The following is a 15567-nucleotide window of genomic DNA, read 5'->3' as shown; positions in this document are numbered from 1 at the left end:
TACACAAGGCGCTATACGACCTGTTTCCACTATCATCATAACATGAATTCTCCCTTTGTGTTTTATGGAACTGTAACAATGTTTTATTTCTAATCATTTGCCTGCTTATGTTAGCCAAAATACTGCCTCTTAAAGCACGTTGTCAAAATAAACATTTTAAACTTTACAGTGTCTCTGATTACTCATGTTGTGGACTTGTATGAGAATAAAAACGAAAGAGTGTTCTTGATTCCCACTATTCCTTAGAGTACCCTAAGTCGCTTGTTCTGGCTTGTTTAATCTTTGGTAGCTTCGCTGTAGCACGGAGAACGAATGAGACACTGATGCTAGTCGGATAGGGGGTCTGGGCACTGAGGTGAGGTTTTTGGTAACCACAATTAACTGAGGTCCTGGTTTCCTGTGCATGAGCAGAATTCCTGCAACAATTGGTTGTGTGTAGGAAGGTGTCCCTTCCTGCACATAACCAATCCTAAAATGCAATGTTGTAACTTTGATGTGTGCTGCTTCATGCAGCACACATGAAAGTTACAAAATGGCCTTTTTAAAAAGGTTTGTTTATGTACAGGAAGGGACACCTCCCTGTCCGTAAACAACCCATGGCATTTTGCTTTTTCCATGTGTGCTGCACAAGGCAGCACAAATGGAAAAAGCAAAAACGAGGAGAAATAATGCATTTCTCCTTGTTTCACCACCTTTAGACCAGGGTTTTCCTGGTCTTAAATTTGGCGCTGCCTCCTATGTACGCCACCCTTGTACATAGGGGCAGTGTTAAATGGAATGGGTGGAACGCCCACCACAACACCCCCTGCACGCCCCTTTTACGCTAAACATAGCGTGAAGGGGTGCCTTATGTACAAGGCAGCGTTAAGCCACGTTTAGTGGCTTAATGCTGCCTTGTACCTAAGGCACGGCCCCTGTTGCCACGGGAACGTCGAAAAAAGTCCCATAGTATTTTCGTTCTATCAAGTTGCAAACTTCTGCAATATATTTAGATCCCAGGTGATGTTCCATTCCATCTACCACCACCACTGTCATTAAAGATGGTTTGTTTCTTGAGTGTAGCTATTGTCATGAGATGCATTTGCCCATTGATGGGGGTAAGGCTTGTGGTGCCATTAGTAAAGGGTACTTCGCAGTATCTTTGTTTGATGAGCTGGTCTTTCTAAGCGTATCCACATTCAGCATCTGATGACAGGGCACATCTTGTTAGATTGAGTAGGCTTCCCTACATGGTCACAATGGCCAGGGGTGTAAGTAAGGGAGCTCAGACACTGAAGGGCATATTTACAAGTAAGTGCTAGAGTGCTGGTTAGCTTCAAAATTGCTAACGCCGGGCTTAGTCACTTTCGATGATACACAATATGGCGCACCGCTGCATTTCTCCCTGCACCTGCGCTAAATTAAGCTGCCTAGCGCCAATGCAGACACGGTTGCATCATAGTGCAAGGGTGCCTGCATTCAGGGATTGATTGTTTATGTGCAGGAAGGTGTCCCTTCTTGTACATAAACAATCCAGAATGGCGATGTGTAACTTCAATAGAAGTAGCAAATTGCCATTTTTAATGATTGTTTATGTGCAGGAAGGGCAACCAGCACATAAACAATAATTCATGGCTATTTACTGTGTCTATGTCTGCTGCACAATGCAGCAAACATAGAAACAGCAAAAACGAGAAGAAATAATGTTTTTCTCCTTGTTTCGCCATGTTAAGACCAGGTTTTCCCTGGTCTGAATTTTGGCCCTGCAAAATATTTATGCCACCCTTGTAAGTATGGGGCAACGTCAAAATCATCGGAACGCCTGGCGCAAAACCCATTGCCCACCCCTTTCACGCTAAGTATAGCGCGAAAGGGGGCCTTATTTACAAGGCTGCATTATGCCTCGTTAAGTGACTTAACGCCACTGTGTAAATAAGGCAAAGCCCCTGTCGCCACAGGAACATCTTTAAAAGTGACGTTCCTGTGGTGATAGGAGCTTGTAATATGCCCCTGAGTTTCCTTTTTCAGACTTTCAGAACGTTTTGGACTTGGGTCTCAAAATACAGTGATATATAAAGCATGTCACTCTCCTGAGTATTAATCCTCAGCAACTTCTGAACGATTGTGTGACTTCCCTGATGGGTACACATATCTCCTTCCAGGCTGGGCCTTCTGCTTGTCAGAGCAGAAGGTTGGTTTGGATTTTCCCTGTACTTTATTGAAGGAGTGTTTCATAATGAGTGTGTCTGAATTAACTAGCTCAGTTTCTGAAGTGCACAGCACCAATGATCCACCACCGATGTTCTTCAACAAGACCCCAGGGATTTAGGGCCACATGCATCAATGTAGGATTTTGCATTTCCTAAATTGCGAAAATTAAGGAATCGCAATTTAGGAATTGCAAAATCCTATGCATCAAGAAATCCTAAAAGTTTTTAGGATTTCTTAATTTTCGGTATTTGCGATTCCTTAATTGCGAATCGCAATTAAGGAATGGCATTACATTGATTCCTATGGGCCTGGAGGCCCATAGGAATCAATGCCGTTTTGCACTTTTTTATTTTGCGAATCCCATTTGTTTGATGTTCGACCTCGTGGTAATTTGCACCCCCTAATTGTACCCCCTAATTGCTAATTCGCAATTTGAAAAACAATCATGCATTGCTTTTAAGGAATCGCAAATTTGCGATTCCTTAAGAGCAATCGCATTTTTTGAAATCACTAAAAATAGCGAATTTCACAAAAATGTATGATGCATCCCAAAAAACTTATTTAGGAATCGCAAACGGCAGAATTTACCGATTCGCACCGTTTGCGCTTCCTAAATAGGTTGATGCATGTGGCCCTTAGCTTCTCCGCATTCACAGTTTACTCCTACCTTGAGGTTGTCTTTTTATGCAGGGCAGGTGCTTCCTGAATCGAGGGGTGAAGATGATGATTAGGCCGATCAAGACCCCCACTGCAGCTACCACAACTCCAATGATGGTTCCTATGGACTCCCCGACTCCAAATAGACCTGGAAATGAATCGGCAAAAAGTAATGAAGTAATAACACTGTATAATAGACAGGCACAAACATACAGGGGCGTAAACATCCTATAACATAGTAGTTTCCTCTGCTCAATGGTTTACATAAAAACATCTGGTTTTCTGACACCCAGGAAGCTAAATAGCACTTATTTCAGTAATCTATCCCCCAGCAAGGACGTAAGATGTCATAGATGACATTGAGACCACGTCCTTAGCACTAGGGAGGTTACACATAATTCCTCTACTTATTATAAATTGGATGCTGAGAGACTCAAGCTTCTAAAAGGTGAAGAACATAGGCCACAATGAAACAGGGACCAGGTGATGAGGCAAAGACTTCGCCCTACAAAACTCAACCCGGGGTACTTGAATAAACCTTTGGGAATCTAACAGCAAACAGAGGTATCCAAGATGTTGCTTTGACAGAGGAAGATTTTTGGACAAATGTCTCCTGAATGCCATGGTATAGGAGTGCTCTCCTGTCATGTAACATGTTTCTGCTTAGATTTGTGTTTTTCCTCCAGTGAGATTGACAATCAAAAGCAAGCCCAATGTAGGCATTCCCTGTTATTTGGAGTCCATCACAGATACTAATGGACTCCGTATAGGGTGCCCATATTTCTGGATGAGGGTGTGCTAGACTTGGCATCTTTTGGCGTGTTTCCCCAGAGTTTTTGTTCTCTGGCCTCCCGGTTTTGATTGGCGTAGTGTTTCTGCACACTTCCCTCACTGCTGATCAGTGGTAAAGTGCAAGTGCTCCTGTGGTAAATTGTGTTATGGATTGGTGTTTCCATGATTGGATATTTGATTTGGTTGTTAGTTCCTAGTAAAGTGCACTGAGTGTGCCAGGGCCTGTGAATCAAATGCTACTAGTGGGCCTGCAGCACTGATTGTGCCACCCACGTGAGTAGCCCTGAAAAGGTAACTCAGACCCGCCATTGGGGAGTCTGCGCGCAGTTTGTAACTGCCATGTCGACTTGGCCAGTACACACACTTGTCAGTCCCTCACCTTCCCTTTTCTTACGTGTCAGCCACCCCTAAGCTTGGCCCAAGGTACCCCTGTGGGCCTAGTGCAGAGTATGTGAAAGATAGGACATGCCCTGGTGTGTGTGGCACGTCCTGATGGTGAATTATGACCAATTTTGTTTTTCACTATTACAAGGCTACCTGTTCCCCATTGGACAGAATTGGGAGTTTGTTTATAACATCTTATAAACATATCTGTCCCGGGGAATTAGATACGAAAATAATGTTTAGTGAAGGTGATTTTTATATTCTGTGTTTGAAAATACAACTTTTAGAAAGTAGGTATTTTCTTGCATCAGTCATCCCGTGTGCCTCTGCTGGAATGTGGATTGCCTGTCTAGGTTTTGGATGACAGAAGGCTGGGGGGCAGGAGTGGCTTCAGATAGTCTGGGTGGGTCAGAAAAGGGCTGAATAGACCTGGGCTGCAATTGGGGAAGGTGAAGGAGATTTCCTTGCACCTCAAAGGTCCTGGTCTGCCTCTGACCATGCCCTCTCCACCTCCTGCCAGGAAGTCACACCAGAAAAGGAAGCACTGGTTCTGACTGGGCACAGACACTCTCTTCCTAAGAGATTAAAGGATTTTGGGATATAAATATTGGGGCCTAGACCCCTGAACTTTAGAACTCTTTTGGATCAATAAGTCTGCCAAGAAGGAGAGCTGGAGAAGCTGTGAGGAGAAACTACCACTTTGCTGTGTGCATTGCTGTGTGGCCTGCAGTGGCTGATTTTGTCTTGGGCAGTGAAAGTACTGGACTGAACTTTCTGCAATCTACTTTTGTGAGTTTCTCGAAGGGCTTGAGTTAGAGCTTGCCCCCAGTTCAAGAAGTCTCAGGAACAGCAAAGACTTCAAGCTCTTCTGCCCTCAGCACTGGGAACTGAGGGCCTCATTTATGAGGCCCCTTGCGCCATCGGAACATCACTTTTTGTAACGTTCCGTGGTGCAGAAGCCTGGGTGATATTTATCAGGCAGCACTAAGCCACTTTTTTGGGCGTACTGTTGCCTGATAAATATCAGTCCCTTTAACGCAGTGTTCTGCATTAAAGGGGCGTGCAATGGGTGTTGCTGGGGGTGTTCCCAGCAACATCCATGGCCTTTTGACACTGCCCAAGATTTACGAGAAATCGTTAATCTAAGGGAGTGCTAAAAGCTTAAGCCTCACCAGGGGAGGCGTAAGGGAGGCGCAACAAGGAGTAATATCTTTATTTCTCTCCGTTTTTCCTTTTTCCATGTGTGCTGCATTCTGCAGCACACGTATAAAGAGGAAAAGCCTCTTGTGATTATTTTTGTACAGAGAGGTTTCCCTTCCTGTACAAAAATAATCATCCCGCAAGGCCGGCACCCTTGCACCATTGCAGCCAATTGTGCACCAGTGCAGTGGAAAAGGACAGGAATGCACCGTATCTTATATATACGGCACATTCCTGCCCTTTTCTTTTGCTGTAGGGAAGTGCAGCAGGAAGGCCTGATTCTCGGCTGATTACTGGACCTTTATGCCAAAAGGCCTGATGAGATATGCACCAAGTCTCAGATGGAAGCTTGAGGTACCGACGGATAGCGCGGGGCCTCGTACAACCTGAGCAAGGTCCAGGTGAGGTGAGGTCCTTCTCCCTACCATGAAGGAATTTGTATTTCCTTATTGACATGGAGGGCTAATGTCTGCGGTTGTTACAGGTTGTACCGTATTCAACCTTTCTAATTTTTTATTTCTCTCACTTTGGTGGTGGTGGTGTTTCTTTTGTTTCACTACTACTTGTGCAACTATTGAAAGAACAGAGGCCCTGACGAATTGCATGGGATTTTATACCCGATAGGCAGAAACATGTTGGCCCGTTATCAGACAGATATTTGTTTGACTGTCTCTCTTGCACTGTTCTTGGTTTTTAACTAGGAGGTGTGGTTTGTCCGCAGAATAAAGTTGTTAGTAGGAGGACACTCCATCCTATTTTAAAGTCACTATTTCTTTGTTGCACTGCTATTCACTTGACCATCAAGGATCAGCCATCACTGACGGTTCGCGTATGTTGGTGGACCAAATCCTTAACCAGCAATAGATGGTGCGGTGTTTGCTGTCCCAATGATCAGGGGACCAGACTGACATGCACTTGGGTTTGGCCAAATGATAGGACTGATCACTGAGTCTATTTGATGGAAACCCTTCACTAATTGTTCTGGATTTGTCAGCCATGTATGAATGATCTGCGCTGTGTTGGCTTTTCCTATACACATGGTGTTCACCGTATATTGAATTATGCTGTCTTCATGTGATTTATACACCCCGAGATCCTGGTGACTCGGACTGACAGTCCAGCTATATAATTAAGCTGATAGACCCTCTGTGTTTTCTGTGTTATACATATAGAAGTTGCTGGGGATAATAACTAGGTACGGGTCTTTAAACCTTATATCCCTTGGACCCTCCCTGAATCTGTTTTGTTATTGAGATATGCACATTGCCTTAAAGACGATTCTTTGCCGTACTGGCAGCCAGTGCAGGCTGCGCAGCCCCGGTTTAGCTGACAGTCTGCGGGGCAGCTGGAGCAATGTGCGGGCCGCGCAGTTTTGAACTATCTGCAACTTGCGCAGAGTATAGTCCAGGGTGCCTAGGTACAGGACATTACTGAAATCCAGTCGAGACTGGATCAGGCCTTGAACGGCCACTTGCTTGGCTTCCATAGGTAAGAGTGGAAGAACTTTTTTTAACATCCTAAGGAGGCCAAAACAGGTTGCAGAAAGTTTAGTGGCCTGGGTGCTAAAGGACAGAGCTTTGTCCAACCATACCCCCAAGGTTTTTATATTGCCCTTAGGTACTGGGGGGTGCCCAGGCTTGAGGGCCAAAGGGAGTCAAAGTGCAGGGGTTTTATGGGACCCAGGAGCACCAACTCAGTTTTGTCCCCGTTCAGTTTGAGGGAGGATGTCGTCATCCAACCCTTTACTTCCTCAAGGCATTTCATTAGCCCTGATGGTGTTGATTGGCCGTCCTCCTGCGCCAGAGAGACCACTAGCTGCGTGTCGTCCGCATAGGAAATGATTTTAATGCCAAACGGACGGACGACCTCAGCCAGTGGTCTCATGTAGATGTTAAATAGCACCGGGCTTAAGGAAGAGCCCTGTGGAACCCCACAGCTCAATGGTCTGCTGGCGGAGACCGTATCTCCCTCGAAGATCTGGAACGACCTATTGCTCAGAATTGACTTAAGCCAAGACAGAGCGCTGCCTGATACTCCAACATCCGAGAGACGGTTAAGCAAGGTGTTGTGGCTGACCGTATCGAATGCTGCGCTCAGATCAAGGAGGACCACTGCCACTGATCCCCCCTGGTCTAAGATCTTTCTGGTTTCCTCGGTGACCGCTAGCGGTGCGGTCTCCGTCCCGTGTCTTGGTCGAAAGCCCGTCTGGGTGGCATCCAACAGCTGGTTGGTCTCGAGAAAGTCCATCAGATGGATGTTGATGTGCTTTTCGAGAATTTTGCTCACCCAGGGGAGCAGGGAGATCGGGCGATAACTGCTGAAATCACAGGGGTCTAAATTCGGCTTTTTAAGCAGGGCCCGGACGATAGCCTTCTTCCAAGCGGGCGGGACAATGCAGGAGGTGAGGGAGGCATTCAGGAGGTTCATGATGGTAGGCAGAACGACCTGAAGTACTGACAACATTGCCTCTGGTGGAGCTGGGTCACATGGTGAACCTGATTTTACTTGGTGGGCTAAAGATTCAGTGGACTCAAGCTCTAGCAGTGGAAAGAGTTCCAGAGTTGCCCGGGGTTTAGAGGAGGCTTCTATCAAGTCAGCCGGTCCCTGAACCATGGGAGCTGATTCTATGGAAAGGAGGAGTAAATATGGTGGACTTTCTGATGGAAGAATTCCACCAGGTCATTACAGAGGGCTATGGTATTACCGGGCTGCATAACAAGAGGGGGGGGTTTAGTCAGGCTTTTTACTATATGAAAAAATTCCTTTTGTTTGGATTTGGCTCGCATTATTTTTCCAGAAAAGTAAACTGATTGGGCAGTTGTTACCTCGTCCTTGTAACCTCTAATTGCCTATCTATATTGGGACTTCTCGTCCAGGGAGCAGTCCAGGCGCCACCGTCTCTCCAATTTCCTACAGTGGCGTTTCTTTTCCCTAAGGGCCTCAGAGAACCAGGGAGCAGTTTTTCGTGCTCGTTTCAGCGTGACTTTATGAAGGGGAAGAGTGGCCTCAAGGGATTTCACGATCCAATCTTCAAATTCTTGGTTGGCTGCACACGGGTCCTCATTTGGGTGGGGGCAGGAGGTCGCGAGATGGGTGGACCAAGAATCTACTGGCAGTCTAGCACAGTTTCTGGAGTTCCTTACAATAGGGTTAGGAAAGGGTGCCTTGCGAGTGGTCCAGGTCAGGGGACCAATCGAATGGTCGGTCCAAGGAAGACGGATTGGGCACCCGACCATAAGCTCGGTGCAGTTGGTAAACACCGGGTTCAGGAGGTGACCTTTAATGTGGGTGGCTGAATCGACCCGTTGGTCTAACTGTAGGGCCACTAAGTCGTCCCTCAGTTCCGTAGCAATGTGATCGAGAATGGCGTCAAAATGAAGAATAAGGTCGCCTAATAGTGTGAAGTTGGAGGCAGTTGTAACCTGTACGGCCAAAATGGCTGGGAGGGACTTGTGGAACTGCTTTGGGGGGCCCGGCGGTCGATATACAAGAGTGCCTGAGAAACAATTATTAGAAGAGAATTCGATGCTAAATGTGAGGCTCTCGCACTCTGGGATGGAGCCAGGAATGGCTCGGCACCGATATTGCTCTTAATATATAATTGCCAGGCCACCTCCTCTCCCCACGGGCTGGTCCTTTCGTATGATTTGGAAACCTGGGGGCAGGGCTGTCACTATGACCGGATCAGAGTCTGGAGTCAGCCAAGTTTCCGTTAAAAAGACTATGTCAGGCATGCACTCTTCCAGCATAAGGGCAACTTCCGTGCTGTGTTTTACTAAAGATCTACAATTTAAAAGGAACATGTAGTAGTCTTGTTTCGCATCATGAGGCTGACTGATATTTAGGTTCTGTTTGCACACTGAGCAGACCGCAGGAAGATCCATGGCTGCAAATGAGTGCAGACAGCCTGTTCCCCCAGTAATCCTCATGCTGAGGAGGAAGTCCGAACTGTAATACCTTGTCTGTGCCAGTGAGCAGGCAGGGGTTGTGGCCCCTGGTCCCGACCTGTCGCGGACGGGCGCAGACGGGCTTAACTTCGGCGCGCCTTTGGCGCGCCCGCTGCGCCGTCTAGGCTGGGTGTCCATTTTATGGCAAGGGAGTAGGGGCGGGAGTGGCGAACAACTAGTGCGCTGCCCAGGAGTCCATCCAAGATGGCGGGACCCTCTCAAAGAGTGTGTCAGCGCCGCCGATTTAGCCAAGTGGGGAGCGGGTGTCTGCGTGCAAACAAAGCAGAGTGCTATACACACTTATAGGCTACGTACAGCCCTAAGATGGGCCACCTGAAGTGGACAGCCAAGGAAGAGTTTCACCATTTTGAAATTGGTGAAACCAGGAACTCTGGGTCAGGTGTATGCCCACTCTCCACAGGAAGTGGTAATATAAGGGGTGTAGTCAATCCAGGGGGTTGACTACACCCCCTACTCCCCCTACTACCCAAACTCCCCTAAACTCACCTAAATTCAGTACTTAGGGGCCTCCCTGATGCAAGGTACCCAGATTAGTCTACTGGGAACCGAAGGAAGGAAAAAGAAGAGTCGAGGTTATGAGAGCAGAGGTCCTGCACCGAAATTAGCGCCAAACCCTGCCTGGCTGCTTGCACTTGACAGTCACAAAGACCAACATGCCCAGAAGCTGAACAGCCTCACCAAACCCTTTGAAGACTTTTCTTACCTTCAACAACCAAGCAGCATCTCCATTGGGGTGGAGGAGCCAGCCGCCTGCATCTGCAGGCACCAACTGCACCAAACCTGATATTTTGTCTTGCTGGTGGACTCTTCGATCCTGGCCTCTAAGCAACTTAAGTTCTACAATTCATCCCCCAAAAAAGTTTCCAAGTGTATCTATGCAATGTATGTTTCTCCCATAGAATAACATTACAGTGTTTGAGGCTCATACCTCAAAACCGTTATTTGACTGTATTTTTCTAACACTACAAACATCTGTAACTCTTTAAGTACTTACCTTCTACTGATGATCTTGGCATCTAACATATATAAAAATCTGTGTTATTTTTCTAAATTGATTTTGAGTTTCTCCTGGGTGTGTGTCTTGTTTATACATTCTGTGTGTACAACAAATGCTTACCACTCCCCTCTGATAAACCTGAGCTGTTCGACCACACTACCACAAACAAAGCACTTCTGATTATCAATTATGCCCTGTAAATCAATAAGGGTCATCTGTACTTTTTGCATTGTGCATGCCCTTCCATTGACACTGCCACATAAAAAGCCTGCTTCCAACACAAATCAGCGTAGGAGAATAATCCAACATGAACAGGAGCAAAACCTCTATGTGGTTGCCTTTCTTCGTCCAGACTGGGTCCAAGACTGGGTAGCTTTTATAAATACGGAATGCTAACCTTCACAAGCATTCATTCTTAATTTAATTGTTTGTAAAGAATGCATTTTGGACTCACTGGTCTGGAGAATTCAACCTGATCCGTGAAGGAACCACACAATCTCCAGCTTACTGGAAGATCTGTATGGGAGACATCTCAAAGGGCTGAGCTTAAATAGAAGCAACAATGTCCTCAGAGTCTAGCTGGCCTTGGTAAGCAAGACATGAAAAAGAACATCACCTGGGTCATGGAGCTGCACCATTACTCGATATCTTTTCAACTGGAAGACTGGACTGTCCTTGACCTACTTTGTGTTTGTAGAGTACCAGCACTCCGTACTCGCCAGTTTCCAGAAGGGCAAGTAGGCACTTGGTCATCACCCCCCTCCCCAGACCTCTACCCCCAGCCCAGCATCAGTCTATGAGGCCATCCTAAATCTCAAAACATTTGAACCATTTTTGTAGCCCATACAGTTCTGGACATATTAACATCTGAAGTAGCAGTCAAAACAAATGCTACAAATATCAATTCCCAGTGAGAACGGATCCCACCAATGAATGCTGTAATTGCCCCATGCCCTGTGGTGACCTTGTCAACATACCAACCTGAGACGAAAAGCCAGGTGGACTACAACCATCCGGCAACCCACTAAGCATTACAAGCAACTATCAATCCTGTGAGATATACCAGGGATATATAGTGCAACTCTGTCACGAGGACATGGTCTCTATCACGGACGGGCGCGGGGTACCTGTTAACGTTTATCCCTTTCCGCCCCGTCCGCAGGATCCCGTGGACGTTTCCTGGATGTCCTCGGCTCTGCCTTCGCTGACCCCGTCACCGGACCTGCCTTTCTCGACGTCAGGGGGAAGTTCCCTGGCGGTCCCGACGTTCCACCAATCAGGAAGGAGATCGTCATTGGCCCTGAACCAATCATGGGCGCTAGGGGCGTTTAAGGAAGCCCCGTTCTCATCCGCCGGCGCGGAATCTCCAGGCGAGAAGCTGACCCACGAGGAGGAGAACGCCAAAGAAGAAGAAGACGGAAGGACCATCGCGCCACTCCAGGGTTTGCCGGAGCAGAGACTCGACAAGCCAGGAGGCCAACGATCCCACGAGCCGCCCTGCCACACTTCCAGGGGAGAAGTGTGGCTTCACAAGGTACGAGGGCTTTTCCAAGGGCTGTTCAGTTCACGGGGTGGGACGGGGTAGGAAGAGGGTGGTCACGTGCCGTGTAACGTTCCCAGCGTCACTGTGATGTAACAACCTAAATCTACGTAGGTGGTGGAACCCTGGTGACCCCTCACTCCCCTGCCCCCCTCACATGCCTTGGCCCCGGACCAGCCAGTAATACGGCTGTTTGTTTCTTTCTTTCCTGAGCCACATCAGACCCGAGAAGAGCCGGAGGGAGAACCGAGACGGGAACTCAAGAAGCAGGAGCCCAAGTCAGGAAGGAACCGTACCTACTGGACTATTTGCCGAACTGCATGCATTTCTACTCTCTTGACCCACTGAAACAAGTGTAACTGTCAATAAACACAGATTATTCGGGTACCCCTGGGTCGTGGTGTCCATCCTTCCCCAGCCCCACCCTGACAAACTCAAACCCTCTTTCATCAATCAAAAAGGCACACTCAAGAACAGTAGGAAACCAAAGACATAATTTTAAAGAGTTCTTTTAAAATAAATATCCTAGGGTATAAAACATGAATCGTAACTTATGAAAATCAACAAAATAATGGAGGATGTTTATTAAAAGAGTGAATGGAAAAATAATTGGAACATTGTGGTGATATCATAAAGCCTTCTTTATATTAATATCTCCAATACACCCTCATTTCTCTTGGATAACTATACTAACTTAAACTTCAGCATCAAATGAGGCCTAATTTGAAATTGAGAAATAGTTCACACCCTCATACCTCTTGTGAACAGTAACAAATTCAGCTATTCTTGCCTGTAATCGACAACCAGGCAGATAAGCCGAGCTAACGAAGGACAGATGGGCCCTTTCGGGTAGCAACCTATAAAGGAAGATAATCACAGCTCTGTTTGGCTATTTTCTCCGTACGAAGTTCCTCCCTATCTCATTACACTCTGTTTTTAGTTTAATAATGTATCTGAATATTGTGGAACAATTTCAGAATAAACAATTATCTGAATGGCCCCGGCACCCTCTCACTTACTTAAATTATGTGAAGCCTTGCCTGTTGTTTAAAAACTATAAACAAGAAGTGAAGTAATCAGCCTCTATGAATCCTTGCTCATTATTTAAAAACAATGGGCCTCATTTATGAGAAATGACGCATCGCTGCGTTAAAGCAGTGATGCGTCACTTCTCAGTGCGCACTTCTTGCGACATATCTGATGCGTCATATTTAATGTATGACGCATCATGTTGCAAGAAGTTACAGATACGTCAGTATTTCTGACGTATCTGTAAGTGCAAAAGTGACGCATTGCTGGAGTGTGTCACTGTGACGCAACTCCAGGAATGCGTCTTTTCACTTGGGGAAAGCCCCATGTGAAAGGGCCTGCGTCAGTCTGACGCCTGCTGTGAGGCAGGCGCAAGATTTTGTCGCAACGGCGTCCTAAAAGTGACGCAGTGAAATCTCATAGATTTCACTGCGTCACTTCTACGAGGCTTTTTGCGGGGGAACGCCCCCCTGCATACATTATACCTGACGCAGGTATAATGTAGTGCAGGGGTTTATAAAGTGACGCATCTGCTTAGATGCGTCACTTTGTAAATAGTGCGCAACAGGAGGCATGTTTTATGCCGCCGATGCGTCACAAAAAAGTGAAGCATCGGAAGCGCAAAACTGACTTAACCCCTTCCACGCTCATGACGAGCTGGGCTCGTCATGCAGTAGCTTCCTGCTACGCTGATGACGAGCCCAGCTCGTCATGAATAATGGTGTTTATGAAGTGCCAGCACAGGAGAAAAATCCCCATAGCGTTGAAGGTGTTAAGGCCTCATAAATGAGGCCCAATGACTCGAATCGGATTTGCTCTTTCCGGAACCCGTCTGGTAGCCTTCCTAAAGAGATTGTACTCAGTCCCTAAGTTGAAATCACCATTCCTGCTAATGCTTCAATTGTCTCATCTGTGGTAATGTTGAGCTATGCTCTCAGAGAACTCAGGTGAGTCGATGTTTGGGGAATAGAAGTTAACAAGAGCGGTAGGGCTGTCATGTAGACCAGAGATGTATACGTATCACCCTACAAGGTATAAACAGGAGTAGCTGGATGAAAAACATAGTAGCTTCTATATCATTATTGCAACTCCAGCTGCATATGAACTGTAGGATGCAAATTTATTGTTGGTCCCCCAACTGTTTGCAAACGAGTATGTCCCACCTGGGCTATGTGAGTTTCTTGCAAGAAAGTGATATCTATCCAATGGTGGACTACGATCAATCTTAATTTTTTCACCATGGGCCACTGCATACTCTTAAAAAATGAAACTTTAAGTTGTCATTCTTTTCTTTGTAAACGCATCCCATTTTCCTATTAGGATAACATAAAGCATTAAAAAAATTATTGCTTTATTAAAATGCCATCACAGACAGGTTTCTTAACACCTGGTCAAGGAAGGGAAGGACATTCCACAAATAGGCAGCCAATTAATCCCCATTTTACTCTTTGCAGATGATGCCGTATTAATGGCCCGCAGGCAAATGGGTTGCAAACTCTATTGGATGCCTTTACAATATATAAGGGAACACCTAGATCTCAGAATAATTCACTACAAATATTTTAATATGACCTGCAACCACGTAGTACTAAATCAAAAACTTTTGAGACAGGGAACTTTATTTCAGAGAAAGTAAATTATTTTACCTATTTAGGCATTCTTTTTAGTTCCTCCTTTTATTAGAAAATACTTTTAATTGTCAGAGTACAACTATTTAAAAGGAAAATTGAGGCAATTTTTAGATTTTTTCACAAACAGAGACAGAAACACATCAAAGAATGAACCCACCGTTTAAAGCCAAATGTATTTCTGTTGGGGCAGAGGGAGTGGGTTTATGGGGGTATGCAAACACGACCCGTCTCCAACAGGTGGCAAATTATTTTTTGCAAAGATTAATAATGGCGCCCCCAGGGACTGCTACACTGATATCCCATGAAGAATTAGCCCTTAGTTATTTAGAAGACACACTGGGCCTGGCACATTTACTAATGAGGATTAAGACTTGGACAAACCCAGAGGCAGAGTTTGTCCGATCTTGCATTTCCACTTGTTTTTCTCTAAATGGGGTGGCCCGAATTCCTTAGTGCACCTACCTGAAGGAAACTTTTGAATCTATAGATATGAAAAACCTGTTCACAGATCCTGAATAACTTTAAAAACCAAAGAGGTTAAAAAGTGCTTTCTGAACCATAGCTCCAACATAAGGCTTCAGAAGGCACAATCCAAGGTAGCAATAAATAGATATATTACGATCTCCATGACTGCTAATATAGAACCATACCCACTCTGGGTAACAAACCCAGTTCACTACTGCTTTCTATCTTGAGGTTCCCTGTATTACATTTTAAGGTGGCTTTTCCTCATCAATGCATCTGGTCATACGACTTACCCCTCTGTGGGTGTGATCACCACAGAGCCGTGGTCTCCATCACACCCGAACTACAACCCACCATCAACACCACCTTCAAAACAGGCACCTTTCCAGACTACTGGAAGTGCGCAGAAGTCAGACCCCTGCTCAAGAAGCCCACAGCTGACCCTCTGACCTCAAGAACTATCGGCCCATCTCGCTCCTCCTCTTTGCAGTCAAAGTTGCAGAGAAAACAGCCAACAGGAAACTGACACAAACCATTGAAGAGAACGCCTTCCTCAACCCTTCCCAATCCGGTTTCTGAAGCAACCACAGCACGGAGACCGTCCTACTGGCCGCCACAGACGACATCGGCACCCTCCTGGACCAAGGCCACTCCGCAGCCCTCATCCTACTCGAACTATCAGCGGCCTTTGACACCGTCTCTCACTGCACACCA

The 15567-nt window shown here is 46.1% G+C and overlaps 1 protein-coding gene across 2 annotated transcripts in view; it reads right to left on the bottom strand.

The window, feature by feature from the left end:
* The window catches only part of LOC144772394 (uncharacterized), a 552770-nt gene that overhangs the window by 118172 nt on the left and 419031 nt on the right, over nt 1–15567 (bottom strand). For both annotated transcript variants that reach the window (XM_078656672.1, XM_078656673.1), the window contains exon 3: nt 2858–2995. In XM_078656672.1, coding sequence (XP_078512798.1) covers nt 2858–2995 — 138 coding nt within the window. The remainder of the gene's footprint in view (nt 1–2857; nt 2996–15567) is intronic.

Source organism: Lissotriton helveticus, chromosome 8, assembly GCF_964261635.1.
Source record: "Lissotriton helveticus chromosome 8, aLisHel1.1, whole genome shotgun sequence".
In the NCBI taxonomy this organism is placed as follows: domain Eukaryota; kingdom Metazoa; phylum Chordata; class Amphibia; order Caudata; family Salamandridae; genus Lissotriton; species Lissotriton helveticus.
This window is presented reverse-complemented; position numbering and strand designations above follow the sequence as displayed.